General features: G+C 47.2%; 1 protein-coding gene across 3 annotated transcripts in view; it reads left to right on the forward strand.

The window, feature by feature from the left end:
• The window catches only part of LOC144766795 (protein borderless-like), a 190,571-nt gene that overhangs the window by 37,550 nt on the left and 134,454 nt on the right, over nt 1-18,567 (forward strand). For all 3 annotated transcript variants that reach the window (XM_078650527.1, XM_078650528.1, XM_078650526.1), the window contains one exon: nt 15,200-15,532. In XM_078650527.1, coding sequence (XP_078506653.1) covers nt 15,223-15,532 — 310 coding nt within the window. In that variant the 5' untranslated portion in view covers nt 15,200-15,222. The remainder of the gene's footprint in view (nt 1-15,199; nt 15,533-18,567) is intronic.

Here is an 18,567-nt window from a genome sequence, read left to right on the forward strand (position 1 = left end):
CGGACACCTGAGAGACCAGCACTGGCTCCCGGTCAACAAGAGAATCACCTTCCGACTCCTCACCCACGCACACAAAGCCCTACACAACCAGGGCCCAGGATACCTCAACAGCCGCCTCAACTTCTACGCTCCCAAACGCCAGCTTCGATCGACCAGCTACGCCCTTGCCGCCGTCCCCCGCATCCGAAGAGCCACCACAGGGGGACGGTCCTTCTCCTACCTCGCCGCCAAGACATGGAACTCCCTCCCGAACCACCTCCGCCTGACCCAGGACCACCTCGCCTTCAGGAAGCAACTCAAGACCTGGCTGTTCGAGCAGTAGCGGACCCCCCCCCCCCCAGCGCCTTGAGACCCTCTGGGTGAGTAGTGCGCTATATAAATGCATTGATTGATTGATTGATTGACTTCTGACAAGATGTGCCAATGCAGGTAGAAGTAAGAATTATCAAGCCTGCCTTACTACTTTTTCCAGTTATCTGTGTATAGCGCTTGTTGGAGCATGACTCTTGTGTATTTGTAAAGTGCAATTGTTCATGTAGGCATGTTACCTCTGAATCAGAGCTATTTCTTACCCCGCCTTCTGATACTCATTTTAACAACCATAGAAGGGGGAAATGTTGATAGAACCTAAAGGGGGCTAGATCCTAAGACCATGAGGTCAAACCACCACCAGACTCAAAAGCTGAATCGATCGCAAATGTTCTTTGCCATGACCCCTCCTGTGCCCTTTGAACTCCCCATTAAACCCATAAGTGTCCAATTGGCTGACACCCCAGCATGGACCTGGCAGTCGTATTTAACCTTTTATCCTTACAGCATAGTAACATTCACCGCTGCAAAATAGCAGGGAGCAAACAAGACAGTGGGAACAGGAGGGTAACAATATGAATCAGTGCCTGCCCTTTCTTGAATACTGGGAATGCCAAATGGTCTTTAATACATTGTATTCTATGACTCACTAATCCCATCCAGTTAAACCTCAAAACTTTGGGACAATTTTAGTAGTAACCTGCCCTTAATGGTACGTGACATTCTACAAGCACTGAGCAGAATTCCCCAGGTCCACCGGAGACTCCTCCGGTGACGCATGCACCCGGGTGGGGGAGAAGGGCTCATCCTTTTAAAGAGTCAGACCTCGTTATACTGCGAAAGAGGCCCGTGCGGCATTCGAGTGAGACAAAATAACTATTTTTTTCAAAGACAGAGCCTGTTCGTAACTATTGTCTATATTGGGACAAATATTATCACTGATCAAGTCTGTGAGGTCATATTTGCTACCTCTGGCATATTCTCATAAATTGCCATATGTGACTGACATGCACTCTCATCCTATGCTTTGTGTGATTTTGACCCACTTTAGTGTGAGCAGAGCCCTGCAAAGTATACTGGGCTTATTGGTTGATAATGCACAAGTAAATTACCCCCTAATAGTGCTGAAATCTCGCTTACTACATTGCGGAGTGAGCCCACTGTATTCCCAAATTCCTTTACAATTTCCACTTCTGACTGTAATTGGGAACACTTTCACTCATGGTATCTTGGCGCTGCATAACATGTTTATTGTTACTCAACTGCATGGTACTTTTTTTACCGACCTCAGAAGGATGAAATGCTGAGTGGACCTACCAGGATCTGAACCTGTTACCAAGAGGTTGAAACAAGCCACTTTCTGTTCTGCTGCTCCCTAGGCCTGTGAAATTGTATCCCAGGGCCGGCATCTGGCACTTGAACCCTTACTTGGACAGGCCCGAGCTAGAAATCAAGATATAGAAGGCCTACCAACCGGCTGACCGCTGACCGCTTTCAACGCCTGGATACTAAACCAGATATAGATGTATCGGAAGATCCATCTCTTGGTGCCTGCCTGCCACAAATGTTGCTGTGTGTCATAGTCTGTTAAAACCCGGGCGCAGGGTAGCCTGCACCACTAAGCCCACAAAGAAATAATACGACATCTCCAGCCAACGCCTGCCCAACCAAACACTGCAGGCCACCTCACCCCCGTTACCGTGCCTCTAGTTGCAGTTGCTGCATGAACCCAAGTCCACAAACATCCCAACACATTTTTGCCCAAAATGGCAGCACTATTCGCAATGGAAACATGAAACTGGTGAAAAGAGCTGAAAACGGCTCGTCCCCATTTGACAGGCGCATGGTGGACGTTACAGAATAATTGTCCTGCACCCTTATCAAATGTGCCACATGCACGCTAAAAGTACTAGTAAAGCCACTCAATGTCTAAAGATTCGGGCATCTTACAATTGCATATCACCTTGTGCTACCAGGCCTTGCCATGGCTACACGGGGATAGAATAAATCACTAGGCCAATCGGGCCGCTGACCTGCAGGTTAGTAAGCCCTGGAGCCTGACTCGGCAAACCAGGAGATGGCACTGGATCCCTTGCAAGACGGGACCCATTAGGCAGGATGGCCCTTACCCTGCCCGCCTGCCATTACCCATGGCCAAGCCTCCCGTAATCTGGGCATCCGTTTGCATTGTTCCACCAAGTGGCGCTTAATCGCCCATTACACCAAGTTAACTGCAATGTTAAGAACAGTACTTTTCGACTTGGCCCTTCTGGCAGGTTCACCCCTAAACATTTTGCTTTTAGCTGTGACCTGGTGTTAGTGATTTTTGGCTTCTGCGCACTTTAACACTGTGTCTCAGTGTAAAGTGCGTGTGTGTGGTGAGATTGGCCTGCCCTCCCATGGGAATGTGAGTGTCCATGGTAGTTCCTGATGCGGGGGGAGTGCAGGGTCGAGTTTGGTATGTGTGGACTCGTGTGATTAAATGCTGCTCAATGATGTGTGCGGATTTAATGTGTCTAGTGTGGAAGTGCCACTTCAAGAAGTTGGCATGTCTGTGTAATAAATGTGAAGTGACTGTCTGACTTGTGATTGGCTGGAGCTGGCTGGTGTTCCTGGCTCCAGGAGTCAGGATGGGTCTGCCCCGGTGGTGAATATATGCATGTTGATGAGAGGGAGGAGTGCACCTGGGACCTGAATAGGGCTGTGCTTTCCCTCCACGATGCTGGCTCCGCCCCCTGTGGTGCGTCTGATGTCGCTAGCCTGTCCTGTGAATGGGGAGAGGGGCTGAGCACAACAGAGTGCTCAAAACCAGTTGCATCTGGTTTTTCCTTAACCCTGCAGCCTGAGGCAAAGGATTTCTGTGTATAAGAAGGGGTTGTGACCCCATGAAAAAGATTCTCTTTCCTGATCCTACCTTGAGGGGGGCCTGCTGCTGCTGGGCACCAGGAAGAACCGCCACAGGGGACAGCCTCCCTGCCTGGAGGACACTGTGAGCTGGCCCCTGGGCCCAGCCTTTGCCCCCCCCACCTCCTGCAAAGACTTTTGCTGGACTTTGCCTGGATTTGTGGCTGTGTTTGCTAAAGTGCCTGGAAAGCGCTGTGTTTCTACGTTCCAGGAGCGCCGTTTCCACCTGCAGCCCGGAGCTGCAATCCCCTTCCTCGAGGGATTTCCCAGCTTGGAGATCCCCCCCTTCTTGCCGATCTTCGGCGCGGGTGCCACCTCGCGCATTTGTACTCCATTTTGACCCCTGACGCGTGACCACCCCGCCAGGGACTTATGCCTTCTAACGGGTGCCTACTCCGTATTTTGCCTGAGAAATTCACCACCATCGTTCCGGGCCGCTGTCGTCATCCGGGAAGCCGCGCCGTCATTGCCTAAGTTGCTGGAGGCTCGACGAAGGAGCCGCGCTGTGATTGGCTGCCCACACGAGAGGAAACCCCGAAGCCGAGGGGAGTCCACCCCGCGCTCCAGTGCGAGAGTGAAGCCCAGACTGAGGCCGGCGGGGCCCCCGTGTACCGGAGAGAGCCCAACGATCCCAGAGAAATCGGAGCGGTGCATGCTCCCTGTCCGCCACCCAGCTGCCGAGGAGACAGGGCCTCCAGCCAGAGCTCCGGTGAGTGGGGTGGGATGGGAGCCTACATAGGGTGACGCTGCCCCTATCCCGTGTCGGGCAGATTCACTAAAAGGGCCATTGTCTTTCCAAGTCCCCAGAGCGGGACTCCAACGTCTGAGGCATTTTGTAGGGAAGAGTGGCCCCGGATGGCAGCGGGCTGCTCCCACGTTGTTCCACGTAATTTCCCTTCAGAGCTCACGAGGCTCTCTCAAGTGGCGCATTTCTTGTAGATCGAGCCGAAAAGGCTCCAACGGGGGCATTTTGGTATAGAGCCCACAAGGCTCCCACGTTGTTTTTGGGCACTGTTAGGTTATTAGAGCCCAGAGGAGAGCCAGGAGGCACGCTGGTGCCATGCTCAGTTCCAGCTGCCCAGCACTTAGTGGGCAGCTGCATCGTTTAGGCCTGTGACGCATTCTTCTTTGACTGCCCACGCAGCCAGCCCAGACATTCTGGACATTGGGCCTGTGATTACAAATGCTTAACCCAGAAATGCCTGAAGAATAGCCTTGGCTGCTCACGCCACGCACCTAGAGGGTGAGCAAGGGTAATTCTAAGGGGTCATCCTTTACCCTGACTTAGAGGAGAGGGTCCCTGCTTGTCACAAGCGAATACTTGCGCCAACCAGAGACCCCCAATTCTAACAGTTTCCCTAAGGAGGTTGCATTAGACAGAGGTGCAAACTTCATGTCTAGTTACCTGACTGCAATGTGGAAGGAGTGTGGAGTGAACTATAAATTCACCACACCCTATCACCCACAGTGCAATGGTCTAGTTCAAAGGTTCAACAAGACCTTAAAAGGTATGATTAAGGGTCTCCTAGAAAAGCTCAGGTGGAGATTGGATGTCCTGCTACCCTGCCTTTTGTTTGCTTACAGAGAAGTCCCACAGAAGGGGTTGGCTACAGCCCTTTTGAACTTTTGTTTAGGCATCCTGTAAGAGGACCCCTTTGTCTGGTGAAGGAAGGATGAGAGTTACCTCTCAAACTTCCCAAACAAGACATTGTGGACTATGTACTTGGTCTCCGCTCCCGGATGGCAGAGTACATGAAAAAGGCATCCAAAAACCTTGAGGCTAGTCAGGAATTGCACAAGGCCTGGCATGACCAAAAGGCTGTACTGACTGTTTACCAGCCAGGACAGAAAGTGTGGGTGTTGGAGCTTGTGGCCCCAGCAGCTCTCCAAGACAAGTGGAGTTTACCCCCACACTATTGTTGAACAGAAGGGAGAATTCACCTATTTGGTTGATCTTGGAACTCCCAGGAGCCCCCACAGGGTGCTTCATGTCAACAGACTGAAACCATATGTTGACAGGGCAGACATGGGCTTGCTCATGGCTACTGATGAAGGACAGGAGGAAGAGAGTGACCCTCTCCCAGACCTGCTCTCTCAGAACCCTGATGATGGTTCAGTTGATGGTGTAGCCTTGGCAGGCAGCCTCACTGACCAGCAGCAGAGTGACTGCAGACAAGTTCTGCAGATTTACATACATATGTTTTCACTGACTCCAAGTCAGACTACCTGGTGCACTCATGAAGTGGACACTGGGGACAGTCTGTCTGTTAAAAGTAAGATTTACAGGCAACCTGATCATGTCAGGGACTGCATCAGGACAGAAGTCCAGAAGATGTTGGAATTGGGAGTTATTGAACCTTCAGATAACCATTGGGCTAGTCCAGTAGTCCTGGTGCCAAAACCTCACACCCAAGATGGTAAGAGAGAGATGAGGTTTTGTGTAGACTACAGAGGTCTCAATGCTGTCACTAAGACAGATGCCCATCCAATACCGAGAGCAGATGAGCTCATAGATAAGTTGGCCTCTGTCAAATATCTGAGCACATTTGATCTGACCGCTCGCTACTGGCAAATCAGGTTAGCTGAGGAGGCCAAGCTAAAGACAGCATTTTCAACCCCTAGTGGGCACTATCAGTTTGTGGTGATGCCCTTTGGTCTGAAAAATGCACGTGCCACATTTCAAAAGTTGGCGAACAAAGTCCTCTTAGGCCTGGATGACTACTGTGCAGCTTATCTTGATGATATTGCTGTCTTAAGCTCCACCTGCGAAGATCACCTGATCCACCTGAAATTTTTTTGGAAGGCCCTGCTAAAGGCAGGCCTAACTATCAAGGCTACCAAGTGCCAGATATGGCAGAGTCATGTTGTGTACCTGGGCCACCTTGTAGGTGGAGGCCAGGTTCAACCATTACAGAGCAAAATCCAGACCATAATGGACTGGGTTGCTCCAACCACCCAGACTCAGGTCAGAGTTTTCTTGGGTCTGACTGTGTATTATCGGAGATTAGTCAAGGGGTTTGGTTCCATTGTGACATCCCTGAATGACTTAACTTCTAAAATAATGCCTGCGAGAGTTGAATGGACACTCAGCTGTCAAAAGGAATTTGATGACCTGGAGCAGGCCATGTGCATGGCTCCCATTCTGCAAAGTCCTAACTACTCCAAATAATTCATTGTTCAAACAGATGCTTCTGAGTTGGTGGTAGGGGCTGTGCTATCACAATTGAATGATGAAGGTGAGGACCAGCCAGTAGCTTTTATTAGCAGAAGGCTAACCCCTAGAGAGAAATGTTGGTCAGCTATTGAGAGGGAGGCCTTTGCTGTGGTTTGGGCCCTGAGGAAGCTGAGGCCATAATTGTTTGGTACTCACTTCACAGATCAGACAGACCATATGCCCCTCTTGTGGCTAAAACAGATGAAGGGTAAAAATCCCAAACTGCTCAGGTGGTCCATTTCCCTACAGGGGATGGACTATACAGTGGAACATAGACCTGAGAGTAACCATGCCAATGGAGATGGACTCTCCAGATATTTCCACTTAGAACATGAAGACTCAACTGGTCATGGTTAGTGTAATGTTCCTGCGTTGGGGGGTGGGGGGGTTGTGTAGGAGAGTAGGGTCTGCTTCCTATGGTTACCCCCACTTTTTGCTGTGATTCTCTGGTTTTTCGACTTTAGTATGGCTGTGGTCCTGCTAATCAGGCCCACAGCTTAGCTGTTCTCTCTCTAAATTGATACTATGTACTTTAGGTACCTCAAAAATTGATTACTGGGTCACCCTTGTGAGCCCCTGTATAGTGTACCAAAGGTACCCAGGGCATAGGTGCACCCTAGGCCTGCCAGGGGCTGCAGCATGTATTGTGCCACCACTGGTTAGCCTTCCAAACTAACACCACATGTCTGTACTTACAGCCTGGGTAAGGTGGTGTAATCACCCCTTACTTAGGTATAGTATATCTATATCTACCTTATATATAGACACATAGTAACCTATAAGTCACTCCTATGGCAGGCCTTGACAATCCTGGGGGCAGAGTGCTTAGTTTTGTGTGAGAGGGTGCCCTAGCATGAGCTGAGCCCCTCTGCAGCTTTCAGAACCATCTCCTTATAGCTGTTCTATGATATAGCCATACAATATACTCTTAGGTGCATTATAATCCTCGCGGTTAATGCTAACTTTGGTTTGGCTTTATCAAAACATGTTGTGTAAGGTGTCAAACACTTTGGAAAACTACCCCTCCCGCCAGTCCTGGTGGTGGGGGTAGCATTCAACCCTTCTAGAGGGAGAAGGCATGTAGTTACTGTTAAACCCAGTTAAAGTTAAACAGAGCCCCAGCATCACAAAATGGATGCTGCTGCCACAGACACGAGTCTGCCCTCCTGCTGCTGGACGAAACTCCGGCAGGGGAGGCCTGGACAATAGGTTTCCTGTCCAGGGAGGTGCCAGCACCTCCCCAGACAGGCTTTAGTGTATTGTGGCAGGATGGGTTGCATTCAGTGAATGCTTTTCAGACACTGCCTGGGGCACACAAGGTGCCCCATGCATTTCCCAGTTTAAACCAGTTGCTGGGGCCAGCTCTGGTGCGAAACTGGACAAAGGGAAAGGGGTGTAACCACCCCCTCCCCAGGTCCACATATAGGAGGGACCTTAGATTTAGTCCAAGCCTTAAACTTACTATAAGTATAGAACCCCAGTCCCTAGGACTTTAGATTACCCTGGATGAAACTCTGCAACCTATATCCTGGACCTTCGACATTCCATTTCGACTGGAAGATGGAAGAAATCTCCCTTGTGGTCAAGGAGTGACCACCCTGTTCAAACAGGCACCAACAGCATCTTTGCTGGTCTGCATTTTCAAGGCTCCCACGGGACCCTGAAGAATCTGCAACACAAGACACAAACTTCCAGACATCTCTGACCCCGACCTTCGCTCCCAGCAAAGTTGAGACCTGTGGCGGACACGAAAGACATGGGACCATAATTCCTGGACATCCTGCATTTTGCTACCTGCATCAACTTCCCGAGGTATCCTGAAGTTATGCATTGGGGTGCTTGAAGCCCCATCCCTGAGCACCTTTTGCACCAAAGCTCAGAGGCCCACACTTCACGAGTGTCCCGTAGTCCTGCTTTGTGCATTTCAGCTTGGTGCATTGTTGTGGTTCCTAGTCCATTGGCTAGTGAGCCCCCAGGAAGACCACTCTTGAAACTACTTTGCTTTCCTGGTTGCTCTAGGCTTGCCCCAGCTTCCCTGCAAAGGAAAAGCACCCTAGACCTTGCTATTCTGCACCAAAGCTAATCTCAACATCTTGCGTGGATTGCGTTTGCCAATGCTTGTTGGGTCCAATCCAGATACTGACACCGCAGTCAACTAGATCCTTTGTGTGACAGCTCGAATCCAGCTCCCGGTTGTCGATGACGCCTCCTGGTCCTCGTGGCTGGAGAGACAAACGTCACCTTTTCACTTGAAATCACCAAACATCCGGTGGCATCTTTCTATCGCCGCCCTGGTCACTGGCTAGTGGCCCAGACTCTGTCTCCTCTGCTTTCAGGTTCTTCACAACCAGACACTTTTCCTCTGGTCACCTCCTGCACTTCTTCGTAGCTCTCCATTGGAATCGACGACAAAACCCGACACGAAAAGACACCTATGCACCCGGCTTCCCTGGGTGAGGTAACACGAGTACTTGGTGCTCCCGTGGGTATTGACTCTCCAAGTGTTCTAGTCTAAAAGGGTTCCATCGCAGTTCACCTCCTTGTACCCTTTTTCTTTAAAATGGTAACTTGTTAGTTCTTCATAGAAAGTCAATGGTAACCCGCGGCTGTGTTTAGACACTGCACACGTCTCCCGTGGGCCTCCTACATCCTAACACTTGGTTGTTCCTAGAAGCCCCAGCGATTCCCCAGCCCCTAGGCCTGCTTTCTATTCCTCACGTGGTTCTTATACCACTATTTTAGTATATGGTTTGTGAGGCCTCTAGGGCAAAAGAAATACTGTGCAACTTATCGTATGCTAATTAAGTTCCTTGTATTGTACTTTTACCTCTGACCTCATAAAGAGTGCAGAGGGGTTGTGTTTAGAATAAATATATATATATTTGATATATACCTTGTGTGGTTTGCTTTCATTTGGTATTCAAGGGATTATAAATGGTAAAACAACTTGCTTAACTCGTCTCCAAGTCTTAGCCTGAAGGCTGCTCTCCACAGCTACCACTAAGGATAGCTTTCTATAAGGTTGACTTTATACCCTACCATCAATAAGCGTCGATTGGACTGGTGTAAGATGCCCACTAGAATAGTGGACATCATATACCAGACCAACTTCTCACATCGGGGGTGGAGACAGGCTTTGTAGGTTGATGTTGTCGTCCTCTGCAGTCAGTTGTTGGTCACCGGTGGGACAGAGGGGAAATGGTCATTGACGTGCACCCCTCAAGCTTTGTGTTCAATGTATCTTATTTACAGGTTATTCAACATAGTTAACCATTTCACACATTGTATGTCTGCACAGTAACACCATGACTTGATTTGGAGATACATACGTTGAATTTCCATGGTGTGAAATATCAATGGATACCATGCCCCACGTGTAGAATTTGTGATTACGAGGAAAGGTTGTCATCTGACAACTGGCGGCAATACAACTTGATGTGAAGCATCTTTGCTAATTACTCTGCCTGTTAGGCGTTACATCTGTGTATGTACTAGGCATTGCCATCTCATGCATACCTTTGTCATGTCCTGGGCTTAGGTTTATTTGTTGGACAGACCATGCTTGTTTTGTTTTCATATGGTCCTTCAAGCTCAGCCCCCATGGAACTTACAGATAGCATTCAGTGCTGTGCATGTTTGTGCCCTGATTTGCTTCAACATGGGATTTGGTGAGTCACACTTCTGTTTACATACGCTTAGCTGTCTACACAATGTAAGTGGCAATTGTATCTGTGTCAATTTTGATGGGATGTGACGGCTGGTGTTGTCCTTTGGCGCAATGCTTTTTGGGAGGAATGGTGGGGTGCATGCACTGTCTACTTACCTGTTCTGTTGTCACATTTTGGTGGAATTTGTGCCACATCTCTCTGGGTGTGTGGTGGAGTGCTCCATCCTGCTCAGGGGTGGGATAGTGTGCCTGGTGAGAGTTGTGGTGCAGACCTCCCAAACCAGAACAGCCCTCCCTGGGAAGATGGCTACCTACCTGTTTGATGAAGGTGAACAATGCAATGGCTGCCACATGCTTCGGGTTGTGCTCCATCCTGCTCAGGGGTGGGGTTGCCTGGTGGGATTTGTGGTGCAGACCTCCCATCCCCAAACACCCCTCCCAGGGAAGATGGCTACCTACCTGTTAGATGAAGGTGAACTATGCAATGGCTGCCACATGCTTCGGGGGGTGCTCCATCCTGCTCAGGGGTGGGGCGGGTTTGCCTGGTGGGAGTTGTGGTGCAGACCTCCCATCCCCAAACACCCCTCCCAGGGAAGATGGCTACCTACCTGTTAGATGAAGGTGAACAATTCAATGGCTGACACATGCTTCTGGGTGGGGGAGTGCTCCATCTTGCAGAGCTGTGGAACATGGGGGCATGGTGGGAGTTGTAGTGGTGGCTGCCTGTACACATGCAACCCTGAGAATGTTGCAGGCTACCTTTGGGGTGATTTAGATGGAGTGGATATTACATCTGTGAGACATGTGTTGGGTATTGTGGTGCACATGAATGGACTTGGGCCTAGGAGGGGTAGCTTTGTGGTTGTGCAAGACAGTACAAAGCAGTGTAATGGTAAACATTTGTTTTTCCTTACCAGCCTGCACTCCCCAGTCTATTCCTGTGAGACTTTCTTGATGCAGTATGGCAAGCACCTTCTCCTCCCGTGCAGTGAATGTTCTTTGTGGAATGGGAGGGCCACCGCCAGTCATCTGAGCCAGCTAACGGTTCTTGTTGTTCCTCTCTTTCACCTTGCTCTTGAGGTCATGCCACCGCTTGACGATCTCCTTGTTGCTGCCCGGGGTGGTCCCTACTGCATTGACCTTGTTGACTATCCTTTCCCACATTTGTGCTCTTGTGGCTAATGGTGTCTGTTGAATCAGGGTACCAAACAATTGTGGTTCTACTCTGATTATGTCAACTACCACGACTGTCAACTCACTCTCTGTGAATTTGGTCATTTTCTGTGGTGCCATGGTGTGTGATGTGCTGATGTTTTGAGGTGCAGTTGTGAGGTTGGTGGGGTGGTGTGGGTGTGTGTATGTGTGTTGTTGTGATGGTGTGCAGATTTGCTTTTCCTTTGTGCTTTTGTGTTGGGCCCTTAAGTTGTGGAGTATTGCAAAGGATTCTGGTTAGGGAAGGGGCTGGTTTTATACTCAGCTATGTGGGTGTGTCCAAATGGGGTCTTGCTGTCAGGTATGTTGTGTGGGTTGTCCTTGGATTTGTATTTTTGAAGTTGCCATTGGGGTGTGTCATTGGGGTGTGTTAGGTGTTTTTGGGGGCAGTACTAGTTTGATGTGTTTGATGTGTTTTTTTTGTCGACCGCTATATTTGTCACGGAGCGTCCGCAGCGGTGGCTATGCAACAGCCCTTCCTCCTGCTCTCCCATTCATCACTGTGAGTGATCGCGGCGGTCGGAAACAGCGGAACGTTCAGCTGTCACATCGGGGAAATCCTAATTTTACATGCGATCACTCCGCTGGTCTGGCGCCGGTTTAGTGTGTTACTGCCGTTCATCCGACCGCCGAGGACACATTTTCACCAGCTCCACCCACTCGTTGCCTTGTTCCGCCACGGTCAGAATTTTTAGCGGTTGATCCTAATCGGACCGCCGGTTTTGCCACGGTACCGGCAGACGGTTGATTCCCGCTACCACGGCGGTCCGGGTGGTTTTCCGACCGCCATCCCAATAGACCCCTTGGTCAAGGCTCTTCACTTGCCCTGCCACAAGCAAAAATACATTTTAACTTCCCTCCCAACCTCACTTCCCTAGCAAAAGCATTGTTTATAAAGCTCCTACCTGCAATATTTAATTTGTTGTTGCTCACTGTTGGTGACGCCATGGCTGTTTCAACCCACCTTATTAATGTGCTAGTCCTGGGTGAGCACTTTAATACTTAAGAAACATATATTATGCGTTGTTGTATAGCACATTTTTACCACTTACTTAGCCTTTTTGGGTCTTTTGTGCAGGGTCCCTTAGCGATAGTGGGTTAACCCAAGTGGTGGAACCCATTAGAGGATTCTGAGGATAAGCATGGCCCTGATTATAAAGTGAGCTTTTTATAGGATGGTTGCAGATTTTTCCCTCCCTTTAAATTACATAGTCATAATATTGGCTCATGAATTCACTAAAGGCCTAAGCGAACCTTTCATTATGCTTTAGAAGCTTTGTCCCAAAAGTACATTAATCTGATCAGAAAATGTATTACAAGAACAGCAATACTGCAGTTGAGAGTTATTTTCTCCTTGACCCAGCCTCATACTGGTATTGCGTGTGACTCTTGCAAGGAGTTCTCTCACATTGCATTTTCATGCACGATATTAGCAAAGTGCCATCCAAATCCACAAAATTTAGTGAAAATTATGCGTACTGGGAAAAAAAAGAAATTTTGTCCACTCATAACACATGTATGCACAAGCATGTTATGTGCAGTAAGCAGAATTATTGCAAGAAATGTATTATAGAATGTAACATTTCTATTGTACAAAATAGTGTCATATATTTGGAATGCATTGGTCACCAGCTTTCAGGAAATTCTTGTTTTGTTTTGTCATAGTGTTTGCAAATCTTTATTGTTTGGGAATATGCCGGGCCTACATCATTGTGATAAAAAATAATTTACTACAGAATTATATTGCGTGCGCTGCAACGCAAATGGCATTGGAGCACACGCAATGTAATTAGTTTTATGTATTTATTTATTCACTTAACTCCGGTCGGCCGTATGCCGGAGTTTACAATCCCCCACCCTGCCCTTCCCCCGCCCCACCCTACCGCCCGCAGCACTCCCTCTAGGAGCCGCCACTGAAAGAAAGAAAGGCAGCAAGAAGAAAGACAAAGAAAATTGAAAGAGAAAGAAAGAAAGACAGTTAAAGAAAGATGGAAAAAGAGAAGATCGAAAGGAAGGAAGAAGAAAAAAGGATAGAGAGAGAAGAAAAGATAAAGGAAAGAAGTCTGCTTTTATGATAAAAGTGTGCTGTTTGGTTTTCTATTTACTGAGCTCAGCAGTAAGGGTCTCCTCTTTGTAGGATTGCCTGTTCGATGTACAGGTAAGAGTCAAGTAGTGGCCCCCTTCTAACTGTTTGCATGCTTGTACCAGACCAAATGCACTTTAACTGTTTGCATGATTGCATAAGTACTAAATGCACTTTAATTGTGCATTTTAATTGTGCCCAGTAAATTTGGATAAGCTATGAAAGAAAGAAAGAAAGAAAGAAAGAAAGAAAGAAAGAAAGAAAGAAAGAAAGAAAAAAGTAAAACAGAAATAAAGAGGGAATTAAAGAAACAAAGAGGAAGGAAAGAAAGAAAAAAAATTAGGAAGGTATGTAGGAGCGAAATATAGAAGGTTAGAAGAAAAGCAAAAAGCACATAACTTGATACCAAACAGTTTCAATTGGATACAATCTGGTATGATGTGAAATAGAAACATTCAGAAAAGCAAAACACTCCAAAATCAATTTACAACAGCATTGGCTCGAGATGGGATCCGATAATGATAGACAGTGCATCAGAATCCTCCTGCTTTCACATTAGCTCTAAGCACAATGACAACACTAAGGCAATTGTAAAGTAAAAACAAAAACACTGGCACTGAAGGGAACCAGCTTGTGAGCAGATGCGCTCCTTGTAAGAGAGTAAAATGCAGTCACTCAAAGTAAAGTTACCCAATGGCTTAAGTACGGTGACCCACTGCCCCTTTCTATATGATGTAGTGGGGGGAAGCAAAATATGAATGACATGACAACAGACCAATGAATAAGAGTTGTCTGAAAGTCCATATGTCTAAGTATATGATTCATCTCTGAGTACAATCAAAAGGTCTTGGCTAATGCCAGACCTAAAAACAATTGGACTGCTGTCAAGATTTATTTTCTAATGTCACGTGCAGTTTTATTTGTCTTCGGGAATAAAGGCACTATTCATAATGTTTCCAGATTTTTCCTAATGTAACTTTAATAGTAGCTTTCCTATTCTGTCTTTTCATTTAATTGGGGCATTTGCTTCATACCCTTATTGATTGTTTGGGAATGGAGGTCCTTGCTGTCTTCCAACCTCTGGATACCTGAAGTAGCCCATGTCAGTAGTTATTATGTAAGTGAAACAATTTGGTTGAGATGCTGGTGGAAAATGGAAGCAATTAATAAAATAAAAGCAGGAACAGGAGGCATTTAGAGCTGTAAATGCCTTTTTGAGGACGTGCCCACACTGCACAAGATTGACTTTTGATCTGTCTGTCCCAGCCAAGCTCACAGATGCGGATGAGTGGGCTTTGGGCTAAAGCCCTTTCTGCCCAATGGGTGTTGCGTCCATGGTTGAATGCCCTACACAAGGGTCGATGGGGATGTGCCCACCATTCTCTGACCTTCTAAGAAGCTAAGCAGGGAAATATAGTACAAGATAACTTGGTATAAGAGCGTAAATGATGAGCAAGAGGCAAGACATGGAGACCATCATCAGTTAAGAACGCTCTTTGAACCAATTGCATAATTTGGAAGACAGCGGCCTGGTCACATACATATTTAAAGGTACGTGAATTCTCTGCTGTGTCTCAGCTGGTTCCTCCAGAGAAGGGTCCATGCTACTTCAACAACCTAGGAACACAGGTGCTGGCATATCTTGCTGTGTGAATACCTGTTGCCCTGAAGGACAACAAATGACAACATCTTATTCATCTAAAGCCTTATATAAAAGATAAAGAAACATTATGATCATCAGCAATTAGATACATGTTAAAAGACCTTCTAAGATGTGAAAAGCTCTCATGCCCATGTGGTTACTTTGCAGGTGCAGTCCTAGACACTTCTGGCATGCCGCAGGTCACCTCACGCGTCGGAGATAACCTGCACCTCGAATGTCTTGTACCCGTGGAAAATTTCCGATTGGATCTCAGCCTCTTGACTGTTCACTGGGCCAAGGATGGGAACATCAAGGCCACCTTTGAGAATATGGTGGCTCGTGTTGCCTTGTCACGTCTGCAACTGAGCGTCTATGAGCTGGAACGCGGGAATGCCTCTCTTGTGATAGGGGAGGTGAAACCCGCTGATGCTGGACTCTACCTCTGCAGTGTGACATACGGTAACAGAGAGACAACGAGTCAGATGAGGCTGAAGGTTCAAGGTGAGATGACACTACAATGAACTCAAATTTAACACTGCCTTTATACAAGATGTGCGATAACCAATTGCTCCTATATCCCAACAATTTGGTTATGCTTCTGGCCAGGAGGATCAGACTGGAGAGGGGGGAAAAGCTTCAAACTAGCATAGCAATCACTCACTTGTATCCTCAGCTTACTCATACACAAACTTAACTCTGTTTCTCCTGCCCCTAGGGTAAGTAGAAAATCTAGACCTGGGATAAACTTTAATTATGCCAGAGAAGTCAGAGTAATTACAGTAATTCCGCAATACTCTTGTGATGCGAAATGACTGAAATCATATAATTATGCTAGCTTGAGTAGTTAAGAGTAATTTGGGGCACAAAACAACAGAAGGAGCAGAGGAACAACAAACTAAAAGAGACTGACTGGGTGCTGCTTTGTGTCCTTTACCTTTTAGCTCAAAATGCATTCTCTGGCTCATTTTGGACACAAAGGTGCATTTTGGTCTTAGAAAAAGCGCTAATTGCTGCACTCACTTTCTCACACATTTTGCATAATTACGAGTAATATTTCAGTACTTACAAGTAATTACACTAGAGAGAATCATGCCAGTTACACCTACCCCTAGAAAAAAACACCTATTTCTATATCTCAACACCTTAATCACGCTTGCTCCTCATCCACACCAAAGAAGGGAATACAGGTATGACCCTAAAGTGACACCACAATTGCAGGTCTGCCTCAGCTTGGCCACCAACAGAAAGGAGAAAAACAAACAAATGCCCTGGCAAGAATAGAAAGAGAAACACAGCTACTCAGACACATTAAGACCACAACCACAGGGTTGTGTCATGTGTCTGTACTGGAAGCAAAAAAGCACTACAGACATGATCTTCCACCACATTCACATACCTGCTCCCTCTCTCTCATGGCCACAGCTAGTACAGCAACAAAAAAACACCTATCACTATAACTTTACACCCAGTGCTGGAATTAGGAAAAGTGTACTGAGGCACACGCTACAGCATCAGTTCGATACTCTCTGAGATCGGCTTGCCCTCTTCCCTTTGGCGCAAGCTGAGGGGAGGTGGGGTCAGGGATTTATTCTTGCCTCCTATCTGTTCACACTGTATGTTAATGGGCTAGTGCAAGCCCTCTTGTCTGTGGGAGCTGATTATCCAAAGGCTGGGTTAAGATTGCCACCGGTTTTACTGTACACTGGTGATGAGGTCCTCATAGCGAGGATCTCCGTGGGCCTACAGTTGTTACTGGACAAGTTTGTTGATTTTATGGTTAGCTACATAGTGTACATACAACGTGCGAGTCGCCCCTCCATGAACAACATACTTATCTTATCCTCATTGCCACCCCTTAGGCACCATAGAAAGACATAAGATAGATAGTTGGTTATCACTGCGTAGTCGTTTATTCAACCTTTAAAGCAGAGTAACCTTTATTGTTCTTAACTGAAATGATTGACCATTTCAAGGCATAGATAAACAATCAACACCCATGTTAGCCAAAAGAGGTAGGTTATTTCCATTCCAAGGAATACATTTTGCAATGATATTATTTACATTCTAAGCATGGCCTTAGCCATCCGGATATTAATACACGCACTTCCATAAAGAATCCACCCGTGCTTGCTGTGCCAGCAGGCCCCAACTTGCACTGTTTTTATCCATATTAACTTTCAGTCCTCCATCCCATCGAGGCACTGAACACCGGTCACCGCCTTCAAAGTTTAACATACTCAGCCTATAAATTACTGAGTCTTCAGACAGCACCCTCACCTAGTTGTGCACGCGACTCCTGGCCAAGTCTAGAGGGTCCTATCTCATGTAGGCACTGCCGGTTTCAAGCCTCCCACCTGTCCACTGTAGCAGGGTGTAAGGGGGGGGAAACACAGCAGGTGACTGGCTGGAAGAGTTTCCTATGTAATGTTCGCTCTCTATCCAAACATCATACGGAACTAAGGGATCTCATCTCTACCGCCGAGCCGGAAATATGTTTCCTTACGGAGACCTGGCTAAAGCCCCACACAGTACCTGCCATTACGCTGGGTATTCCGGTGGGGTATACAATTGTAAGATTGGACCGTCCCATTGAAATTGGGGGTGGCATTGCCATCATTTATAAGGAGGGGATCAATGTCTCAATAATCGAACAAAGAAGCACTCCCCAAATGGAAATTATGATTTTTCGGATCAATATTGGATCCAAAAACTTGTGGAAGGGAGCTCTTGTCTACCGCCCACCGGGGCCAAGTACTAACTTTGCACTCTCTCTAGTGGAGGCATTGGCCCCACATTTTAAAAATAGGAACTGATTTCCTCCTCTTAGGGGATTTTAATGTGCATGGGGAGCTCTCTAACAATCCCGAGACACTATCCTTCTTCACAGATCTGTCACTATTAGGGCTTATACAGCATAATAAAGGCCCTACTCATCTAGCAGGACATACTCTAGATATGATCTTTTCAAATACATCCAAGATCGTATGCCATCCCTCCATCCAGGTGAACTGGTCAGATCATTTTGTCATTGATTTCTCCCTTTTAGGGTTGGACAAGCCCAGAGAAAGGTCCTTCGTCCCCTCACTGTGGCGTAGACAATGGCACAAAGTGACCTCAGAAGATTTTCAGAGAACTCTAGTTGAACCTTCCATAACTGCTTCTGATAATATCGAAGTGGCTCTATTTAAATTCAACTCAGCCATCTCAACTGTAGTCAATACTCTGGCCCCTCTGAAATTATGCAAACAGCGCCCTCCCTCTCGTCATGAAATATGGTATACTGACCAACTACGCTTAGAGAAGCAGGCCTGTAGGAAACTAGAAAAAACATGGAGGAAAAGTCATCTAGGAGCAGACACAAAGGGCTACTATGCTATCTTGTCCACGTACCATAAAAACATTAGATCAGCCAGGATAAAACACATAGCCTTGCAATTAGCAGAAGCGGGCAAATCCTCAAAGGCCCTTTACCAGATGCTACAGGCCTTTACCAAACCTACGGCTTGTGAAAGCCTGGATGTTTTCACACAATCCTT

The sequence above is a fragment of the Lissotriton helveticus genome, chromosome 7 (assembly GCF_964261635.1).
Source record: "Lissotriton helveticus chromosome 7, aLisHel1.1, whole genome shotgun sequence".
Classification (NCBI taxonomy): domain Eukaryota; kingdom Metazoa; phylum Chordata; class Amphibia; order Caudata; family Salamandridae; genus Lissotriton; species Lissotriton helveticus.